This window comes from Dromiciops gliroides, chromosome 6 (genome assembly GCF_019393635.1).
Source record: "Dromiciops gliroides isolate mDroGli1 chromosome 6, mDroGli1.pri, whole genome shotgun sequence".
In the NCBI taxonomy this organism is placed as follows: domain Eukaryota; kingdom Metazoa; phylum Chordata; class Mammalia; order Microbiotheria; family Microbiotheriidae; genus Dromiciops; species Dromiciops gliroides.
The window spans coordinates 102,893,256-102,915,770 of NC_057866.1; the positions used below are offsets into that span (position 1 = coordinate 102,893,256).

At 43.7% G+C, this 22,515-nt stretch overlaps 2 protein-coding genes across 7 annotated transcripts in view; one reads left to right on the plus strand and one right to left on the minus strand.

Moving 5' to 3' along the window:
• Positions 1-230: 230 nt before the first annotated feature.
• TMEM271 (transmembrane protein 271) lies at positions 231-2,802 on the plus strand. Its single transcript, XM_043971619.1, has one exon. It carries the CDS (start codon positions 307-309, stop codon positions 1,537-1,539), a length of 1,233 nt encoding a protein of 410 aa, XP_043827554.1. The 5' UTR covers positions 231-306; the 3' UTR covers positions 1,540-2,802.
• Positions 2,803-14,193: 11,391 nt separating this feature from the next.
• PIGG (phosphatidylinositol glycan anchor biosynthesis class G) overlaps positions 14,194-22,515 on the minus strand; it is a 105,476-nt gene continuing 97,154 nt past the window's right edge. For 2 of the 6 annotated variants that reach the window (XR_006353654.1, XR_006353657.1), the window contains 2 exons: positions 15,873-17,394; positions 14,194-15,221 (listed from right to left, as the gene is read on the minus strand). Coding sequence is in view for 1 of the 6 variants with exons in the window: in XM_043973288.1 (XP_043829223.1) it covers positions 17,175-17,394 (220 nt within the window). In the remaining 5 variants the exon portion in view is untranslated. Of the gene's footprint in view, positions 15,222-15,758; positions 17,395-22,515 lie in introns of those variants that run through there. The other 4 variants (XR_006353656.1, XR_006353655.1, XM_043973288.1 and 1 more) reach the window with 4 other exon arrangements.

The window sequence follows — 22,515 nt, forward strand, 5'->3', positions numbered from 1 at the left end:
CGGTTTCCTTGAGCCTGGCTGCGGCGGCTGCCGTGCTGGGAGGCGGCGGCGGCAGCGGCGGCGGCGGCGGGAGGAGGAGGATGGGGTCCCCGGCGGCGGAGGGCGCGGCGGCAGCGGCCGCCGCACTGGGCCGGGAGGACGCGGGAGGATGAGGAGCCGGCAGGCGGTCCGGCCGCACCGCGCCGGGAGGAGGCGGGGGAGGCGGAGGGAGGCGGCGGCGGCGGCGGCGCCCGGGGCAGCAGCCGCGCGGGGTGTGGGCCGGCGGGGGCGCGGGCGCGGGCGCGGGCGCGGGCACGGGCGCGGACGATGAAGTGGAGCGTCCGCGGAGCCTGCGCCGCGCTCTCCTCCGGCCTTCTGCTCGCCTGCGCGCTCAGCGCCGCCGCCGTGGGGCTCAAGTGCTTTTCTCTGGGATCCGAGCTCCGCGGGGAGCCCTTCCGCCTGGGCACCGCCGCCGGCGCCTTCTACTCGGGGCTGCTGCTGGCTGCCGGCCTGTCTCTGCTCGGCTCCGCCCTGCTCTGCTGCCGGCCCAGGGACGAGAGCCCCGCGGGGGCGGTGCCGGGCGCCGGGGCCGGGCCCGGGGCTGTGCCGGGCGCGCTAGGGGGCCCGGAGGCCGAGCCAGAGAGCGGAGCAGCGGAGGCCCGGGCTAGCGCCGCGATCCCCGGGAGCCAGAACTTCCTCCTGCTCGGAGTCTTGGTCTTTATGCTCGGGGTCTTGAGCGCCTTCGCCGGTGCTGTGATCGACGGCGACACCGTGTCCCTGGTGGAGCGTAAATACTCGCACTACTGTCTGAAGCCGCGGGCCCTCGCCCCAGCTTCGGCCCCGGCCCCGGCGCGAGCTCGCAGCCCTTTGGACAGCTCCGAGAATGCCCCGGCGGCAGCACTGGCCCCGGCTCCGGCCCCGGCCCCGGCCCTGGCCCCGGCCCCCGCTCGTGTCCGCAGCACCCTGGACAGCTCCGCGTCTGCCCAATGTGAGAAACTGAAGGATTACCAGCGAGGCCTCGTCATCTCCACTGTCTTCAATTCGCTCGAATGCCTCCTGGGCTTGGTGAACCTGCTCCTAGTCAAGAACTACAAGTCTTCGCAGGCGCGACGGGGCCGGCGGGGCCGGCGGAGGGGCGGCCGGGGCGGGCGGCCCCGCGGCGGCCCGGGCTCCCGCCAACACGCGCCCGCATCCCGGCAGCAGCGGCGGGGCCGGCGAGGCAAGCGGGGCGGGCGGCGGCTGCAGCAGCGGCCCAGCGAAGGCTCCCTCTTCTCCCCAGACGAGGCCGACCTCTCCTCCCCGGGCCTTAGCGGCGGTGGCTGCGGCGGCGGCTGCAGTGGCGGCCCCTTTCCCGGGGCGCGACACGCCGTCTCCTACATCAATGTGGGAGTCTTCCACGCGTTCGACGAAGCGGGCGTGGAGGTGCGCTGCGGGGGACATCCCTCGGTGGAGCTGCCCGGCTACTCGCCCTCGGACCCGGAGCTCCAAGTCTCCTACCCTTACTGCTGCCGGCCTCCCCACGAGGACGTCTATCCCCGGGAACCCGGAAGGGTCAGCTGAGGCACACTCTCCGCAGCCCACCCCATGGACTGGACGCCTCATGCCCAAATCCCTGCCACAGAATCGCTTTTTTCATCGGAAGGTGGGCAGGCTGGGGGGGGGCGGGGGGAAGGGGCGTAGTGGACCGCTGCCTCCGCCCCTAGGGGAAAGCGAGATCAAGCTTCTCTCCAGTTTGGCATCTTCTGGGGCAGTCCCGGTGCGTGGGACCCCAAGAGCCAGCCTCTGCCCGTCTCTTCTCTGGCTCCTAGACTCATCCCGCTGTCGGTAGCAGAGGCTCTGGCTGCTGGCCACTTCTGTGGAATTGGATGTCTGGGATGGGCACCAAGAAGGGAGTACATTTGTATTCAATTTTTATGTCTGGGGACTTCCCTCCTCTCCTCTATGTCTGTTCGATATCCGGATTCCGTTTTAAAGTTTACAATAAATGTTTATAGGTTGGTTCATCCAACCACATTTCTCTTTGGCAAATCGTTTTGGTCAAGGGGAGCCCCGGCGGCAGCGCAGAGCTCCCCGAGGGTCAAAAGCAAGGCAGACGTAGGGGGAACTCGAAGCAGCCTCAAGAAGCATCGGACTCTCCATCGGGAAAAAGAAAAGAGGGTCCTATTGTGTTTGCTGGTCTGGCGGGAGCCTGCTGTGTGACTGGTTGTACCCTCACCCCAGAGTGCCGTGAGTTACACTTTGGTTGTTGGGAGGTAGATACACAAGGCGACCTGCGCTTTCCAAGATAAAAGAAAAGAAAAACGAAGAACGACATTTTTTTTTTGTACACGAATGTGCCTGCTTTTGTTGACAATTTCTTACTGTAAAAGCTTTCCAGTGAATGGTGAAAATGTTTGGTAAATTTATTGCAATTTAATAGCAGGGGTTTCCTTACTTTAAAAAAAATTGAAATGCTATTGGAGAATTCAATTAAAAGAGAGTCAAAGGCTATCTACGCACAAAACGGTTTAGGAAAAGAAGGTGGGATTCAGTTAGAAATCGATTATTATGAAAGCTATCAAGCAGGTCTGTTCAGTGGGTTATTTGCCTGAATCCAGCCTTTCTTTTCTTTTCTTTTTCTTTTTCAAGTTGACTGTTGTGTGTGTGTGTGTGTGTGTCTGTGTGTGTAGACACCGACACGAGGTTCCATACATTCCTCTTTTGGAAGCCAGTTCTGGGTTTTTTACTGCAACGCAGAGCTTATTTTTGGTTAACACAGATGAACAATTCAATCCTATTTTAGACAATTACAGTCACAGTCTTTCTTGTAAAGACCATCTTGAATATTACAGCACTTGATTTAAAATATACCCCTTAAATAGCCTTAATTGCTGTGAAGTTCATAATCTTAAGTGAACAGGATATATGTAAATGTATGTATATGTATATTACAAATGACATGTCAATATACATACAGGCAGACACACACATATGAATTCTAAGAGAACAGGTTGGCAGAAAACTCTGGTATTCTAACCTCTTTCCACCAGATAAAATACCACAGGACCCCTCTATAAGATTGGTGTGCTAAGACAGGGCTAATGGCCTTAAAGACAAGCCCTATCACATCAGACTGATATAATATGAGCTATGGTATTATTGAGGAAGCATCAATCAGGATACTATGAAGAAAGAGCACTGGATTTTGAATCAAAGTACCTGAAGTCGGAGGACCTGGGCTCTCATCAGAGACCTACTTACTACCTGTGTGACCTTGGGCAAGTCACTTCATCTACCTGGGCCTCAGTTTCCTCATCTGTAAAATGGTTAGACTAGACGATTCCCAAGGTTCTTTCCGGCTAAAAGTCCTATGACCCTACTATCCAAAAGGGTCTTATTACTAGTCCCCAGAAAGAATGCTTAATCCCCAGTCCTCTATGCTAATTGGCAGCCTCAGCTAAGATGGCAGAGGAAACCAAAAGAAAATGTGAATCCTCTTTTGGTACCTCATGGGGGCAATACCAATAGCAGCAATTTACATTAAGCAAGCAAAGGGGAAAGAGTTGGGGATTTTATGTTTTGTGGTGCATGGAGTTTACTTTTAAGTTAAAAAATATTTAAAATGAATGGATATTGAAGTAATATATAACCTGGGGATCCTGGGATCAGATCATACTTCCTGTGGGTAGCAGAAGGAGTGATGGATTTGGAACCAGAGACCTAGGTATAAATCCTCACTCTGCCTCTTTCTACCTGTGTAACCATGGGTAAATCATATCCCCTTTGTGGGCCTGTTTCCTCATCCATACAAGAGAGGGTTGGACTTGAAGATGTCTAATGGATGTTTCCAACTCTACAATCCTATCATCTCAAATCGGGACTATCTTTGTTTAAAGGTTAGGTCAGCTTGGATGCCCCCTGCCGATGACATTTGTTTCATTGTATTCCATTTAGCATCATCACGGTAAATCCCTGTCAGGAACTTGGAAATGCTGTTCCTACAACTGTGGAGGTGGTCCTGGTGAATCAGATAGTTCACAAAGTACCAAAGCCAAACAGAAAACTGAGGAAACACCGCAGAAATTAAGCAACTCCCCTGTACTCCAAAGCAGTCTATATGGCACAAAAGAAAAGAGAGCTTTGTTATTTAATGGATCCATTTGGTCATATAGGTAGATGAGCATGTTAATTCAGGCCAATTAGCATTCATCTGATGTTTGGCTGTCCATCAAATTAATCAGAGAATTGGTCACTATCCACTTTGTGTTTTATAGACACAAAAAAGATGGAGGTATTTAGTTTATGGAATTCATCAATACAAATTCAAATTTATATTTCATTTTGCTTGCATGGACAGTAGAAGAAAGTGAGGCATATTCTCCAGCCATGTCTATATACTTATCATATAGCTACCTTGTTGTTCACATTGGTTATACCTTGCATATAAAAATCCAATGTAACAAGCACTTATAAAGTGCCTACTATGTATGAGATACTGTACTAGGGGCTGGAGATACAAAGACAATTAAAAATAGCCTCTGCCCACAGGGAGCTTATATTCCTTCCCTCAATGAAGTTTGTAACCTATCCGAGACTACCCATGTCCTCCCACAGGTTCACCACAAGGAGTCCAGCCAATGTGCTGGGGAGCCTTCATCATTTTCAGGTTACATCATGAGGATACCAATGAACCACACAAGGATAGCATCACAGTTTCTTAGAATGTAAGCTCCTTGAGGACAGGATCTGTTTCTTTTTTACCTGTATATCGCCAGCTCATTGCAAAATGCCCAGCACATAGTAGGTACTTAATAAATGCTCACTGAATTGAATTGGATTAACCACAAGTATGGCAGTAGGAACACAAAGTGGCAGTAGGAGTAGGGTACAGCAGGGAACTGGCAAATATCCAGTTGATTTGCTCAACTTAACAGTTAAGCTAGATAGTTGAGGCCCCAAGTGGATGATTTCACCACAACTACTCTGTTTGGCTGGCTATATTGATCAAAGACATTGGATGATTTCTAGAACTCCCTTTGTATTTTGTGCTATGTAGACCTTGCTAGACTTGGCAGAGTTTAGCTTTGATATTTAGGTGTAGGGTAATCTTTTCCTGAGGAAAAGTAAGACTCTTTTCCTAATATTAAGGAATGGTATGAAATGGAAAGGAGTACAATTTTTGGAAAGGTTGCTGAGTTGGGTTTGGACCCAGTGACTCAGAAAGTATAAATGCAGTATTAGCATAAAGTGCTAAATCTCATAGTGTTATTTTGTTTTCTCTGATGTTTTTTGATGTGCACAATTTGTACAACCTAAACTGTCAAATGCCTTATGAGTCTTTCCATATTTGCAATCAAAATGTGTAAAACTTTTTTTTAATCTTTTCTTGGGATAGCACACTGTTATTTTTGGTTTACTACTTATTTCCAAACTCCAGTGGCTCATAACTCTGGACATGGCTGATTTTCCCTCTTTGCCCCAGAACCTGGTATGAGAAAAGATGTTTTCCCATATGGCCTCATGGAATGATGGGGGTCTACCAGCTATAGTTTATGGGCAGGTTAGACAGAATGGATGAAACAGGTTCTCTGCTTCAGAAAGTCACCAAATAGTGCAAGCATGCTGGCCAAAACCTGGGTTCAATAACTGTCCTGAATGATATCTAGGGGGAATGGAAAATATAAGAAGAGGAGCTTAAGAAGCCCTTTGGATTGGCCCAAGAGAAATTTAGTTCACATAAGCCCATGGGGCTAATAATACCAAATAATATTTTAAAAGCAAAATATTATTAGTTCCAAAAACATGTAGTTCTATTTTTTGGAGGTTACAGAATATCAAAATTTTATTTTTTAAAAGTTTTGCTATGAGAATCAAAATTCCAAATATTCTGAAACTCAAATTGTTCCAAAGACCAGTGCTCAGGGAAACCCTATGGAAAAGTAAAGAATTGGTCTGATTGTTCTCAGTGGTTAGAATTCTAGTTCCAGACATCTTAAGAATGTTGAATTTATTTTTTTAAATTTATGTCCATCCCACTATGGTATCTTTTCAGTCTGCTATTTAGAGTCCCTGCTTTATGTTCATTCAGCTAATGATACCAGGATTGTTACTTTTCTTCAAACAGGCCTTTTTCCTTGTCATTTTTCTAGAAGTTTATGATAGCAGTGAAAGGTACAGAAGTATATTAGATATGTGTTAGCAAGTATATATTGAATAATTCATTATTTATTGATTAATATTTTAAAACTTCATGTTATTATTTGAGGCAGTGGTGATATTTCTCAGCTCAAATTCATATATTTCTTATTTAAATACAGAACAGCTGAATTAAGTTAACAGGTGATATCATATACACTTAGGAAAGTAAACTTCCCAGAAAAGCCAGGCTTTCATTAAAGATTGGTCAAATAGAACCCCTATGACTTGAGACCCCTGGCAGTGCAGTAACCCCCTGAAACTACTGAGTAACCATTTCAGTTGAGACAGTGTTGACATAGGCAACGGGTATCACTTTTTTGACTGAAAAATTCAGCTAAACTACCAGCTATTTCATTTTAAAAGGCAAAGTGATTATTCAGTGGCAGATACACGAAATGAGGATGGCTGACTGAATTCCTGTCCTATCCCTGTCAATCAGTGTTTCAATGTTGTGTTGACAGTTGAAGTGGTAAATATGGCCTTACAGTGGTTCTTGTTACTCCTAGAAATATCAAGGAATATCTTTCACTACATTCTAGTCATCGGGGGCTCCAGGATAAGGATGAAATGTGCTTGCTTTCTAGTAGTACTAATTTTCTGACCCATGAATTGGAGGCTGTATTGTCTTAACCTGGGGTAAGGGAAGTCTCCAAAGGGGTCCATATTGGAAGAAAAGGCCATTCTTTTGTGGAAGGAGTTTAGAGAGTAATAAGCTTAGAGAGGAAAGTAGAATTGGGCAAAAAGAAGCTTTTACACGTGAAACACAAGGCCAGGTCTTTGAAACCCCTTCTAATTACCAAAATGTTGAACACTTGTGCTAAAGTGTCTCTCCAAACTGCCTCGCCCAACTGGAAGCAGGATGCCAGGGTGAGAATGAACAATGTCTAGCCGTGTCACCACAGAACAAAGTGGAGTTGAGATTTGGCAGTTACCTATCTGGTTGATCTGACCAGAATAGGCATCACCATGACATAACTGTAATCTTGTTGAAATGCCATCTTTCTTCTTTGTTCAGTTCTGTCCTTGAGGGAATTGGTTAATGGATGCACATTTTCAGTGCCATCCTTCGGTGCTGTCCAGTTATTATTGTTGGCCAAAAAAAATTTCTTTTGTCTTATAACATGGTAAGACCTGAAAAAATGAATATGCCACAGGGACTTGAATGGAGAATTACTTGTGACATGTGAATAAGGATAAATCATTTCTATATCTCTGTAACTATTTTTTATATGAGGGGAAAGGCTCTCACCTGTTGCCAATTGATATTATCCCCATACACTCCAAATATATTCACCTGATTCTGTTCCCTTTTTTTTTTTTTGGTATTGTAATGGACAAGACAGGACATCTATAAAGCTGAGGATGGGGTGGGGAGAGTCTCATTCAGTTTGGGAATAAAATGGTATTAAAAGATCATGATTCTTTTACACAGTTTGACTTCTCTGAAGGATTTCCTGGTGCTGCTGAGAGAAGAGCTTGCTTGTTGGTACTGCAGAGCTGTTTCAAACCCAATGTTAAGTCATGTTAAATGGTTTTTTAAGGTCTCTGGGTTGAGAGGGAAATCTACTTACCTATGTGAAACCATTCAAGGAAGCCCTATTCTCCATTTTGCCTTTTGATCTGACATTTGATCCTCAGCATAATGTCAATAAATACTTTGTCATTTCAGGATTAATAAAACCTGTTTTAAAGTACAGCGCATCCGATACAAGCAGCCCGATGCCCTTGGCTCCTTCCTGGGAACCTTGTGACCTTGCAAGCTTCCTGTGTTTCCTGTAATTTCCAGGGAGCATTTCAGGTGCTGAGTGCCACTCATCTGAGTGATGATGGTAGGGTCTCATTTCCAGTGAACTATACAGGGATAGTTCATGATAACCAATAACTTATCAAGGGTGAGAATTCCTGAGCAGACAAAAAGATGAATAGGAAATTGTTTTAGTCTCCACCTAGCTGCTGAAAGTAACTGAGTCAGAGCAGGAGAAAAGGAATACCACAGAGCAAGAGTATCTGAACCTTCACTCGACCCTAACAAACAGCAGTCTTGGTGGAGCCCTTCAACTGGCCATCTCCCCTCACTATGCCCCCCAAAACCCACTTCTCCCATCCTGAAGGGCAGGGCCAGCTGAAACCCTAGTTTATCCATAATCAGCGGCTGACTCCCCATACCCTCCTTCCTGCCTCTCCTTGTCCTCCCCCCGCCCCTATCCATTTTGCCAAAAGGCTAAGAGGCAACATAGTATCTTGAAAAGATGCTAGGGGCAGCTAGGTGGCACAGTGGATAAAGCACTGGCCCTGGATTCAGGAGGACCTGAGTTAAAATCCAGTTTCAGACACTTGACACTTACTAGCTGTGTGACCCTGGGCAAGTCACTTAACCCTCATTGCCCCACCAAAAAAAAAGAAAGAAAGAAAAGATGCTGGATTTGGAGTTTGAGGGCTTGGGTTCAAGTCATGACACTGCTCCTTAATATCTGTGTGGCCTTGGTCAAGTCATAGTTTCTTTGGGTCTCAGTTTTTTCATCTATAAAATGAGGTTGGACTGGATGATCTTTAAGGTTCCTTCCTATTTTACATCTATGATACCATGAACATTACTCTTCCCTCCCCTTGCACCCTCCCCGAAGTGAATGACTTATATAATTGAAACTTTTGCACATGCAAAATATTCATATTAATTACCTAAGTTGAGAAACTTTCAGGAATCATTTCAAAATATTTTCAAATGAGACCTAAATCAGTTCATCCAAATTTCTTCATGGAATAGGCTTGCAAATAAACTCTACTTAAGGTTACCAAGAGCAAATCAAAAGCACTTGGCCATGACAGAAAGAAGCAACTGGCTTTCCTGATAAAAACAAACATCAAGATGGTCAAACACCTGATTTTTATCACTGCCCTTCTTCGGTACCAACCAAACCAGCAGAGTTTATCAGTTACCTGTTTGCTCACTTCTGCGTTGTGACAGAGAAGAAACAGATTAAGTCCCTGTTCTCAGGCGGCTTATAGTCTGGGGGGTGGGGGTCGGGAAAGGTCCATTCTTCAGAAAGGTCACTGTTTTGGAAAATATAAGACTCACACATGGAATAGTAGTGTGTGGCCAAATATCCATTGGGATGAAATCTTCAGGGAATAATCAACAATGTTGCCAAAATCCCATTCTTGGGCCAAACTGAATGCATTGTTTTTTCAAGCATATTTTAAGTAATTTTTTCCCTCACTTTATACTTCCCCATGTTGAAGTTCTTATGCTCTTCACTGCCACTCAGATAGCCCAGGACCTGCAAGTGTATCTTGCCTTTCAGGGGCATTTCACTCCTTGGAAGAAACTAAGTGTCCTTTGTAAACCTAAAGGTTTCGTTGTTGTAACCCATTTTACAGATAACATATGGAAATGTCAATCAAGTTTCTCTGAGCTGGAAAGTCATTCAGGGTTTATCTGGTCAGACCCATACCATTCCACTTTTAGTTCTAATTAGTAGCATTTCCCTCCTCACCCTTTGTCTTCCTAGAAAACATATAGTCTAGAGGGGGGCATTATGTCAAGACTCTCAGGGCCAGAAGGGTCCTTAAAGACATCTTGCTCAGTCTGTATCTGAATATTGAGAATCCTTTCTACAATTTATTCAATACATGGTCATCCAGCTTTGCTAGATTTCCAATGAAAGGGAACTCTACTTCCCAAAGGCAACTAATTTCACTTTTAGCTAATCCTCATTGCTAGGACTAGGAAGGCAGCCTGCTGCGTGGATGGAGAACTTGCCCTGGAGTCAAGAAGACCTGGGTTTAAGCCTTATCACAAATGCATACTGACTGTAATCTTAGGCCACTCACTTAACCTCTCAGGGGCCTGGTTAACTCTCCCAGACTTTAAGTTTCAGAGAATGTGCTGACCTATATAAACTCCTGGAGTTCCCTATACCAATGAAATCACAGGTCCTGTTCCTATCTCTAGTTGTTGGGAAGTTTTCATTTATAATGAGCCAAAATCTACTTCTCTGTAACTTCTTCCCATTATTCCTAGTTCTGCCATCTGATATCATGAAGAAAAAATTTAAATCCTCTTCCATGGGATGGCTCTTCAAATATCTAAACCCAGCTCTCATGCTCCCCGCAAAGCCATATCTTCTCTAGGCTAAATGCCACCCCTCCACCCCCCCCCCCGACCCGCCACGTTCCTTTAACCAGTCCTCATATGGCTCTTCCCCATCTTGGTTGCTGCTTTCTAGATGCTCTTGAGTTTATCAATGTCCTCCCTAAGATGTCCTAGAACTGAACAGAATGCTCCAGGTGTAGTTTGATCAGGATAGGAGACTATCAGTCGCCTTTCTAGTCCTTGAAACTATGCGTCTTAAAGCATTAGCTTTTTGTTTTTCTGCTCTATCATGCTGTTGAGTCATACTGAGTTTGCAGAACTCTGAACTCCCCCAATCTTTTCCACAAGAACTGATAACTACACACATTTCTTCCATTTTGTATTGTGAAGGGTTTTTTTAAACCTGTATTAGACTTTATGTTTATCCCTATTAAACTTTAATCTTTTAGTTTCAACCCAATGACCTAGGGCTGGAAGAAACATAAGGGGCCATCTTGTCCAACTGACCTCATTTTACATGTTAAGAAAAGGAGGCCTAGGGAGGTTGTGAGTTAACTGCCCAAAGTCACATGAGTGGCAAGCATTAGAGGCAGGGTATGAACGAAGATCCTTTACCCACAGTACCACAATTCTTTCCTACATTCTGTCCAGATCTTTTTGGACCCTGACTTTGCCAATGGCATCTGCAAATTTGAAGAATGTCAGTTGTGCCTTTAAATTCAAGTCATTGATAAAAACATTAAAGAACACAGGATCAAGGCCAAACCCTTTGGCATTCCATTGGAGGCCTCCTTCCAATGATATAGACCCATTAATAATTACTCTTTAGGTCTACCATTCAACCAATTCTAAATCCACCTACTTCAAATGTGATAATATTTATAAAGCATTTACCAGCGCCTGGTGCTTAACAAACCAGCATTTATTTTCCCTTCCCTTTCCACCTAATCATACTATCACGTAGCCAATTTCTTGCCATCTTTTCTATAAGAACAGCATAGGCAACTTAAAGTGTTTTGCTAAAACAAGTTCTAACTCCAGGATTCCCCTGATCTACTTGTCTAGTAATCCTTTCAAAATCTGGATAGCTGTCCCTCTCTAGTCATATTTTTTTTTTTTTTGGTAGGGCAACGAGGGCTAAGTGACTTGCCCAGGGTCACTGTGTCAAGTGTCTGAGGCCAGATTTTGAACTCGGGTCTTCCTGAATCCAGGGCTGGTGCTTTATCCATTTTGCCACCTAGCTGCCCCTTAGTCATATTCTATAGCTCAGGAATCACATCTACTAGGGATTTCATTGTCCTGGGATGAAGTTTGTCCTGACCTGGAGACCTGAACTTATATGAGAACAGCTAGATGCTCTCTTTCCATTCTCTCATGTTCTTGAGTTTCAACTCTGTTAATAATCTTTGTTAAGTCCTCAGACCAAAGATCATTCTCTTTGGTAGAGAAAACAAAAGCAAAATACAAGTTGAGTGTTTGTTAGTCCTCAAATAATTCCAGTCATAGCCTTCCTTTACTTCTTCCCAGAGAGGTTTGTAGTTACAGGGTAACAGAAAGACCAAAACTTTTAAGAGTTGTATAAAAACCTTTTTGTCCTACATATTATCTTAGTGATGTGTGAACTGCAATGGGTTTGTCATCAAAGGCCACGGGTCTATTACTTACCGTCTATGTAATCTTTGGCAAATCATTTTCTTTTTCTAGGGCTCAGTTTCCTCATCAGTAAAATCCAAAGTCCCCTCAAGCTGCGTCTCTGGCAAGACCAGGGAGCTGACATACACTGACAATTCAGCTTCCCAGAGGTCACACGGGACCCTCCTTCTCCTGTCTTGCCCATAGCACTGGATGAACTATACCAGGCATTTATGGCCAGTGAGCAGGAGTCGCCATCAGGACAGATAGCCACATAGGCTCACTGCTTATGCTTTGATGTACCCTTTCTGTGGTCCTTGTGCTAGAACTTTCCTGCTAGAGTTATCTCTTCTTTTCACGGTCACTGCTGTGCCTGCAGCAGTATGGTTTGAAAAAGGCAAGCTACCACTTTAAAAAGTACAAATACCATCAAAAGTCCTTCATCTTCCCATCCTCCCATCCTCGGGGGGGGGGGGGTGGGGGGGTGGGGGGGGAGCATAACATTCCAAAGCTTCCTTCCTCATCCCCCTCCTGCCAGCAACGATCCCTTCTTTGATGTTCTTCTTGCCTACCACCTCGCTCTGGCTCTTTGGGTTGTACTTAGCATTCATTTCCACACTCAGCATCTTCAGAGTTTTAATCCTCTTGGCACTGTTCTTACACAGCCATGCCACTCTTTTGTATTCATCTTCGGTTATCTGCTCTTGCTTCCATTTTTATGCATTTTTAAAAAATCTAACTTGGACAATGAGTTCTGAATGCATTCACAATGGTCTCTGAGGACACTGTTCCACCCCTCCCCCAGCCCCAACCCGCTCCACTCCCTGCCTTTTCACTATCAGTCTTTATGAAAATTTCATCCATAAGTGCATCTTGTCTCTTTTGGGCTGTCTTCCTTCATAGAATTTTAGGTTCCTTGATCTTCCCAAAGTTTCCTTTCACCCTTTGCTCCTATTACCATCTAGGCCATGCAGAAGAAGTCTAATCCCTTTTCCATGACGGCCTTTCATCTTTTTTGATGGAGACTGTATATACCATGATTTTTATTTTCTATGCAAAACATCTGCAATCCCCTCGGTATGTTAGGTTTCAAACACACTCACTATCATGGTCTCCCCTCTCTATACATGTCAGGCATCTTTTCTAAAATGCAGCATCCAAGACTGAATACAATACTCCCTGTATGGCCTGGCCAGGGTGTCAGACAAGAATATCACCCCACTCCTGGTCCTGGAAAACTCTGCCTTTATTAATGCAGCCTAAGATAGCATTAACTTTGGGGATATCACACTGCTACATCACACACCGATTTACCTTGAGCAGGCAGTCCAAAATAACTGTCAGAATTTCTTTGTTTGTTTTGGTTTTTTGCCAGGCAATGAGGGTTAAGTGACTTGCCCAGGGTCACACAGCTAGTAAGGTCAAGTGTCTGAGGCCACATTTGAACTCAGGTACTCCTGAATCCTGAGCCCATGCTTTATCCACTTCGCCACCAAGCTGCCCCTCCCAGAATGTCTTTGAACCAGGGCTAGTCACTGCTTTGCCCTTGTAAATTGATTCTTTGACTGTAAGAGAACTTTACATTTATTCTAATTGTCATCTTGTTAAAAGTGAACCATCTGATAAGTTGCTCTCTCTTAGTCTCCGCACCCTATCCTATTTCCTAAACATGAAGAAAGGGAAAGCCTCAGTCTTTGAAATTCATTCAGTGAGAGGGATTCTGGAGACAGATGTCTTGAAAGGTGAATTCCCATGGTGATACTACTGTGAGCAAAGTGCTTTAAAGCACTATAAAATTTGAGTTGCTATTATCAAAGCTGCCCAGGCAATTTCTCAGGTTCTATCCTACTACCCACAAGGCCAGTGGAATCTCCCTAGTGATCTCCAATCCTCCTGGAATATTATTCAGACAGGACTGGTCTTCTGCATTCTTAGGGAAGCAGGGGGAAGGCCAAGAGCTTTGGGAATCAGCTACCTGGTTTTTCTAGAACAGAGCTTCTTCGATTGTGGTTTGAGACTCCGTATAGGGTCCCATAACTGAATGTGGGGGTCATTAAAAATTTGGCAACATCGAAAGGTTATGTGTATCCATTTTATATATACCTATATACCTGGGGTCGAGTGAAAATTTCTCAGGCAAAGAGTCGAGAGTGGAAAAAGTTTAAGAAACCCTGCCCTAGAATATGAGGCTGATCTTTTCCAGATCAGCATCAAAGCAATCTCTTACTTGTTCAACAGACAGTAACTTGATGTTGCTTGCCTTAGGCCACTCAGCCTCTGCCCTTGCCATACCAGCATCCTCACTCCTGGATGGGTTGATAACTCCTTCTGCTGTTACATTTGCCTAGGGGCATGACTAGGACTGTCTCTAAACAGTCTTGTTTACCAGAGATGCTGACACCATTATCTGGCCTGTCAGTGTTTTTCTGGGCTGTGATTTTAACTCATTCAACTTATTAGCCAATGATCCCAGGTACATGTCACACACACAGACACACTCATACACCAAAATAGACCTATGTGATAAGTTTTTCATTCTCAGGAATTGAAAGTAAATAACAAATGGAACCCTCTCCAGCTCAATTTCTTTCCGATAATCTGACTCCCCTGTGTCAGAGCCCTTCTCTCCCTGCTGGAGGAATGTTGGCTATAACTGGATATCAATTTTCTTTTATAACTCACAATGGGTTGGTAGTAAGGTCAGTTACTTAAACATCAGCTCTTACCAATTCCATATAATGAATTTTATTAAATATCTACTTAAGTGCCAGGAAATACATTCAGGGTATTCCCAAAACCTTAGTGCAGTTTTTAAGATATTAGAGCTTAACGCTGCACTAAGACTTTTGGGACAGCCTGTATAAAGGTATTAAAAACCCAACCAAACCCAGGCCCTGCTCTCAAGGAGCTGCCACTTGACAAGTAGGACCAAACGCTTTGGTCCTGCCTCCCAGATGCAGTGCCCTTTCCCTTTCCTCTTCAATTCTAAAACCACAGGGTCAAGGATGCTGAGTCAAGGTTTGAGTCAGAATAATTAGGTTTGTGCTTCACACGATCCCACCTATTACCAAGTCTGACTATTTGTTGACCTTCCATTCTCTGAAGATATTTTCTCTGAAAACCCAAAGGAGAGAAAGAACTTTTGGCTATTCTAGGAAAAGCCAGGTAGCTGCTTCCCAAAGCTCTTGGAGAATGTTCATTTGTTTTTTCATCACATTTCACAAGTTTTGCAAAATTGTCAGGTTTTGGACATGTAATTAACATGTACGGTCAGTTCCTTGTTGAACACCTTTGATAAAGGAACACTTTTGTCACTCCAAACCCGGTCTGAGGATCCGTCCTAGAATATGAAAGAGTTGGAAAAGACATTTAGGTACTATCCCATACCCTCCTCAACATCCTCCCTCTTATGTTTACTACCAGCAACCTTAGGCAAATTATTAAGTTACTGAATTCTCTTGAGTTTCAGTTTCCTCATGTGTAGAACTGGTACGGGGAGGGACTACTGAACTAGATGACAGTTAATCACAGCTTTATATTTATGATGCATGCTTCTCCCTTCCCTAATCCTTCTTCCATAGGGCATCCCTTTAATATACATGAAGACACCTGTCACTTTCTTCCTAGGCCTCCTCTTCTCTAGGGTAAATGTCTTCAGTTCCATCAACTGATATTCACAGAACAAGCTTCTGGATCCTCTGACTATCTTGGTCATCTTGTCCCACATGTGTTCTAGCTTAATGTCCTTCCTCTTAATCACAATATAACAAAAGCACTTTAAGGTGTGCAAAGCACCTTACACACCTTACAAGTATCATCTTAGGGGACAGCTAGGTGGCGCAGTGGATAGAGCACCGGCCCTGGAGTCAGGAGGACCTGAGTTCAAATCCGACCTCAGACACTCGGCACTTACTAGCTGTGTGACCCTGAGCAAGTCACTTAACCCCCATTGCCCCGCAAAAAACCAAACCAAACCAAACCAAACAAGTACCATCTCGTCTGACCATCAGAGCCACCCCGGGAGACAGGTGCCATGATTGTCTCCACTTTGCAGATGAGGAAGCTGAAGAAGAGAGAAGCTAAGTGACTTGCTCAGGAACACGCAGCCAGGAAGCGTCTAAGGGTGGATTTGAACTCAGATCTTCTTGACTTCAGGTCCAGTGCCTTATCCACCAGACCCCCCAAGGCAGAAGACAGAGGAGCTGTGACCTGAAAAATTCTGGACAGGATGTTTTTACTGATGAAGACTAAGATCCCATTAGTGGTTTTAGCTGCCATGCCACATCGATGACTCATAATGACCTCAGAATCATTAAATCCTCCAGGTCTTTTTCAGAGGAATTATTGCATCTCACTGTTCCTGTCCTTGTTTCTCTTTACAAGAGTTTCTAAGTGTTGGCTGGACACCTGGTGCACCCTTATTCTCACATGCACAGGCTTAGCTCAGGGATGTCTTCCCAGGGAGCAGGGGGAGTACAAGTGAACATCCTCTCTCCTCCCTGACCCTTGACCAGCCCAGGGCAATGTCGGGCACCAGCATCCTTGTTACGATTCTCCTCTAGCTCTTTGTACCTTCTGTCCCTTGGTTGAAGCCGATGTTCTTCCTCTCTTTCAGTTTCCTCCTTCGGCCTAGAATGTCCCGTGACTACAATCCAGGAATTTAGCTGCCTGCTACTGCTCATGGAGGGTCATAGAGTTAGCCTCATGTCGCTCTTTCTTTCTCCATGCTATCTCATGAATAATCATGGCAGAGTTGGATAAAAACATTTTTGACTGATACGTCTGCTTCTCCTTCCACTTCTTAGCCCCTCAGTCAAGTGCATCCAGCAGTTCAGTAAAGTTTTAAAAATTTTTAAAAACTGTCATTCATTAACAAACAAAACTCTAAATTTATAATATGTTTGGAGTAAATCAACAAAACCAGATGTTTTTAGACTGACTCATTAAGGGGAAATGGTCATGGTTTGTAATTAAATTTAATATTTTGAAACAAAATTAGTACTTTTTCAAATGGTTGAAGAGTTTCTCCTCCTCCTCCCCCTCCCTCACCAGTCAGTCCCCTCTCCCATCTCAACCACCAAAAGTCATTTACAGTAAATCTAAATTCAAGTACAAAAGTCAAAGAAGTTGAAGATTTTTTTTAAACTGGTAGAACTCATAAGCCATAAATAACTTTTTATCTTTTTCTAGAACGATCTTCTAAGTAGTTAAACTTATCTTCCATTACTCAAATCCAGTCAGCAATTAATAGGCATTTTAAAAAGCTCAGTTCTTTCCTGGCATACTTAATAGACTAAGGTTTTATGAGATTGGTTTGGTCCATGGCTGTGAAAAATACACAAATGGTAGCTGTGAGTAATAGATGCATTCCCTCATAGAGAAGTTTTGGAGAAAACACACTCCATATAAACAAATGGTAACGTAGAGATGTCACCAGGATGATATACGCAGACACAGGGATGGAACATATCACCGCATAGCAGAAGCAGGCGTGACTCATTGCTGAGCTCCTGCTAATAAAGAAAAAAAACACCATGAAGAGTGTTAATGTTATTACACACCACACACTCACACATCATCTTAAATGCAGCTATTTAAAAAGTAATCAATAATCTTATTTCCACAAATGAGCCCAAGGAAGGCTATTAATTTTTACTTCTCTAATTTATGATAATTCATGGTAACAGCATTGGCTGGGCTGAAGTCCACTTCTGCAGTAAGTATCATAAAAAAAGCATCTGTTAAACCAAATAAAAGCGTAAATGAGAATTTAGGAGAAATGCTTAATTTGGTCAAGAAACAGACTTTTAAAGTACTTTGGCATCATCTATTTGAATACTAACAATGTGATTATTACACAACACTCTTCTGTTATTTAAGGAAGTATCCCAAGACACCCTACTTAATGTTAGAGATTAGTTATTTGAAAATAACATTTATTCTTTTTAAAATATTCAGTAATTCAAATTTTTACTAACTCAGACTGGTCTTTCTCCAATTTATTCTGAGATTTAAAAAAGATCTTAATATTTAGGGATTAATGATTCTGCAGTCTAATGTTCTACAAAGGGTAATGCTAATTGACCATCCTGATGTTCCAACTGATGCTTAGGTACCAAAGAGTCTTGGAGTCAGATCCCACAAAAACTAAAGTTATAAGAAAGTCATTTTTCAGAGTAGAAATTGGATTAATGGATGAATATATGAGATTTAGACAAGGGAAGGCATGTTCCCCAAGGCAAAAGAAAAAGCTAAACTAATATGCATAGTACGCATGCCAATGATTTTAAGGGTACCAAATCTTAATACTTACATAGACTAAAAAATAAAGGGATATATAACTCATGCTTGTATGTAAAACTTAAAAAACTATAATGGGTCTTTTAAAGATTGTTTTACTTAGATCATGGTTATAATGCTCAGTATACCAACCTGTAAATGTTAAATAACAATACAGCATAAAAAGATCTTAACCTAGAGAAGTCCACATTAAACAGTGATAGGTTTTTGTCGAATCTCTTTATAGAAAATGTTTTTTCATATATCCATGTGGCACAGACTACAAATCCCTACCCTAATGGTGGTCCCTCTTCCTACATACCAAATAACTGTAATGGAGCCAGCCACTTCCTCCCTCTTGCTTTTGGAGATCTTTCAAGAAGCAATCTGGGATAATTTGTATAATCCAGTCCAACTGCCTGGGAAGAAGATGCAAAGTGGAAAGACAAACAGAGAGAACCACATTTGCCCCCTGAGACATAGGACTAACAAGAACAAAAGGCACATTGCCCAGGGAAGGGAAGGGGCAGGCAGAGGGAGAAAAGTCAAAATTCAAGATAAGGCCAACTCAGAGGAGAACACTGAAAAGAAATTCATTTGTATTGGCACCTGAAGAAACTGGACTGTTTATGTATGTGTGTGTGTGTGTGTGTGTGTGTGTATGTGTGTGCTGGGGGGGATGCTGTGTGTGTGTGTGTGACCAGGTATAAGACAACAGAAGGTTTCAAAAGGCTGAAGGCACCATGGCCACAAGGTATAGCAAAGTTAGCTTAGCCAGTCTAGCCTTCAGGGCAATTTCCTAAAACAATAAGGCAAAAGCTAAGCTGAATTGCAGCATGAACAAGAGAGTCACCCCACACATGCCTGGAAGGGCTTTGGAAGATTGCGACAGTGGTGGAAGAAGAGGAGCCCATGACACACCTGGTGGGACTGAAGGAGAGATGAGGGGAAACACTGATTGTGAAACAAGAGAGTCTTTGGCATGGAACTGGAGCAATGACAGAAAAAGGAATCCTTGCTTCCCCTCTGCTGGACCTATATATAGGACAAGTCTCTGGGCAAAGTGGCCCATTCTCCGACTCTGATGCTAGCCCCTGGAGCCTCAGGTTCCACAAGAGAGAGGGTGATGAGCAACATAAGTGAGAGGTCCCTAAGGCCCGGTACCTCTGACACCAAGGTTTCATACACAAAGGTACTGCCTTCCTCTGCTGATTAATTTACCCTGTATAGCTCTCTACGTAGTTACTGACATGTCTTCCCCATTAAGAGCGTAAGCTCAGGGGCAGCTAGGTGGCACAGTGGATAAAGTACCAGCCCTGGAGTCAGGAGGACCTGAGTTCAAATCCAGCCTCAGACACTTGACACTTACTAGCTGTGTGACCCTGGGCAAGTCACTTAACCCTCATTGCCCCCCCCCCAAAAAAAAACAAAAAAAAAAGTGTAAGCTCCTTGAGAACAGGGACTGGCTTCAACCTTTCTTTGTAGTCCAGCACTTAGCACAGGCCAGGCACATAACAGGTGCTTAGGAAAGGTTGATTGATGCCTCTAATAGCACACTACACATCAAGAATACCACCAGACTGGGAAGAAGCACAGGACACACTGCAGAATGATGTAAGGAAAGCTTCCCAAGATCTCCTTTTACATTATGAAGACTTGAGAAAGAAGGCAGAGCAGCAGTTCTATTATGCAGGAAACTGATTTTCCCATCCCCAAACCGACTGCAGTCCATAAAACCACTAGGCTCCAGAGAATACCAAACTGAATGATGCATAAGGCTCCAAACTTCACAGTAAATAAAAGGCAACCAAGCCCACAAATGTCTTAAAAGAAACAGAATGTGCTCAAGGGGAAAGGCGGTCAGCTACCCTGGAAGCCTGGACAAGGAAGCCACAGGTAAATAAAACAGGAATTTCAATGAGTAACAATGCACAGTACCCAAGCTACTAATACTTTTGCTATCCAGATGCAGTAGCCTTAAGAGAACATCACACACAAATGTTACCAACATGTAAATAAGGGATTGAGTTAAAAAGGAGAAAGTTCTTCAGATGAACAAGCAAAGTATACTATTAAATCATTAGCTTTATGAACTACAAGACACAACAGAGAGTATGAAACAGAGTCTAAGGGATTTGGCATCAGTAAGAAAAGGCTAAATTTTAGTAGCAACTGAAACACATGCACACTACAGAACCATCCTAGAAAAACAAGGCATTGGACAGCTCACTCTATCACAAGTGTGGCCTACACAGAAGCAGCAGGCCCCACTCCAAAGCTGAGATTAGGGAATGGGAAGAAGTCTAAGTTATTACAAAGCTCATGAGAGCAAAAGAAGGTCCTATAGCCCAGGGAGTCTCTGGTGTGGGAGAGTAGAGGAAAGATGAGAAATGAAACCTGAAGTGGTGATTAGAAGAAGAAAGGGAGATAAATCATGAGAAATCTGGCTTTCACTGGCAACAGCTTCCATTTTTATTTCTAGTCCCCTATATATTAGCTATGCTACCACAATTTGTCTTTCCACTGATATATCAGCCTTAGACTACATCTAACTTACACACCATAAACTACATAGAAAACAGAGACACAAACAGTCTCGGGATTGGAAGAAACCTCAGAGTTCATTTTAGTATGATCTGTACATAAAGTAGAAATTCCTTTTACACCTTCCCTGACAAGAGGTCATCTAGACTCTGCTCCAGTGTGGGTGAATTCATTTAGGCAGCCATTTCCACTTTTTGGAAAGCCCTGATTCTTGGATTTGTTTTTTCCCTCAAGCTAAGCCAAAATTCATCTTCTTTTAATTTTATCCACTGGCTCTAGTTCTATCCAATAGGGCTCACCACCAAACAGCATAAGCCTAACCCCTCTTCTATGTGATCATTTAGCAACCATTTGAAGATGGCCATTAAGTCCTCCCCAAGTCTCCTCTTCCCTGTTCCTTCAACTTCTCCTTCTATAACACAGTTTGGAATCCTTTTAACCCAGTCCCCCTTCCCTGGACATATTCCAGCTTATTAATGTCTTTCTTGAAATGTAGCACTAAGATCCAAATACCATATTCTCAATATGACACAACTAGAGAAAAGTGCTCCAAAAGTACTATTTCCTTTGCTTTGGATGCAATACTTCTATTAACAAAGTTTAAAGAAACACCCACCAACCTGGAAAGACTTTAACTATAGGGATGTACTGGGTCTGCTGATATCCTCCTGAATATCTCACAGGCAACTCAAACTCAGTGTCTGAAATAGAATTCATTATTTGTCCTTCCTCCAACTTTTCCCATTTCTCATATATTTATTTTGCAGGACAATGAGGGTTAAGTGAGTTGCCCAGGGTCACACAGCTAGTAAGTGTCAAGTGTCTGAGGCTGGATTTGAACTCAGGTCCTCCTGAAACCAGGGCCAGTGCTCTATCCACTGTGCCATCTAGCTGTCCCTATTTCTCCTATTTTTGTTGAGAGCACCTTCATACAAGTTTATCACCTTGGAACAATTGTCTATTCTTCACTTTTCCTCCTTACCTAATCAGTTGCCAAATCTAACTCCACCATATTTCTGGTACCATTTCCCTTCTGTCCTCCTCACATGGTCATCACCCTAGTCCAGGTTCTTATCCTCTCTACTATAATCAGTTCCTAACTGGTCTCCCTGCTTCTATTATGTCTCATCTCCAATATAGACTCTATACAGCTGCCAAACAAAATTCCCAAGACAAATCTCTGACCATGTTACTCCTCCACTCAAAAACATTCAGCTACTCCCTACTGCCTCCAAGAACAAAACTCCTCAGCCTGGCATTTAAAACTCTCCAAAATCTGCTCCCACTTACCCTTTCAGATTTATTTCACAAACTATACTCCTGCCAAAATGAACTTGACACTAAATCTGCCCTTCGTACATTGGCACAAGCCATGCCCAGGCCTGGACTGCCCGCACTTGTCTCCCCAATTCTTGTCTTCTTCCAAGGCTCAGTGCATCCTTGTCTTGGATGCTCCCCCAGTTATTATTGTTCTTTCCCCCCTCAATTTTCCTCATCTTATGCTTATTTGTGTATACATTGTATTCTGCTGCCTCCCCCAGAAAAATGAGCTCCTTGAGGGCAGGAGCTGTTTCATGTTCACTTTGCACCCCGCCCCCCCCCCCCCAGCTTAATAAATGGACCTTAAATTGAAAAGCCTGGCTAATCATGGGAAGGTTGAATATTAGAGGTGGAATTTTTTGCCCAAAGCAATTAATGAAGGCTGCCAATAAAGGCAGTGAGGAGCTAATATGCATCAAAGTGCCACTTCCAAATAATGGCTCTTTGGAAGTATGGAAGTAAAGCTCATTAGCTTTTTTGGTGGTTAACTC

Bases quoted from the DNA above. Each gene is read 5' to 3' on its own strand.
- TMEM271 (XM_043971619.1), top strand. From the start codon at position 307: ATGAAGTGGAGCGTCCGCGGAGCCTGCGCCGCGCTCTCCTCCGGCCTT.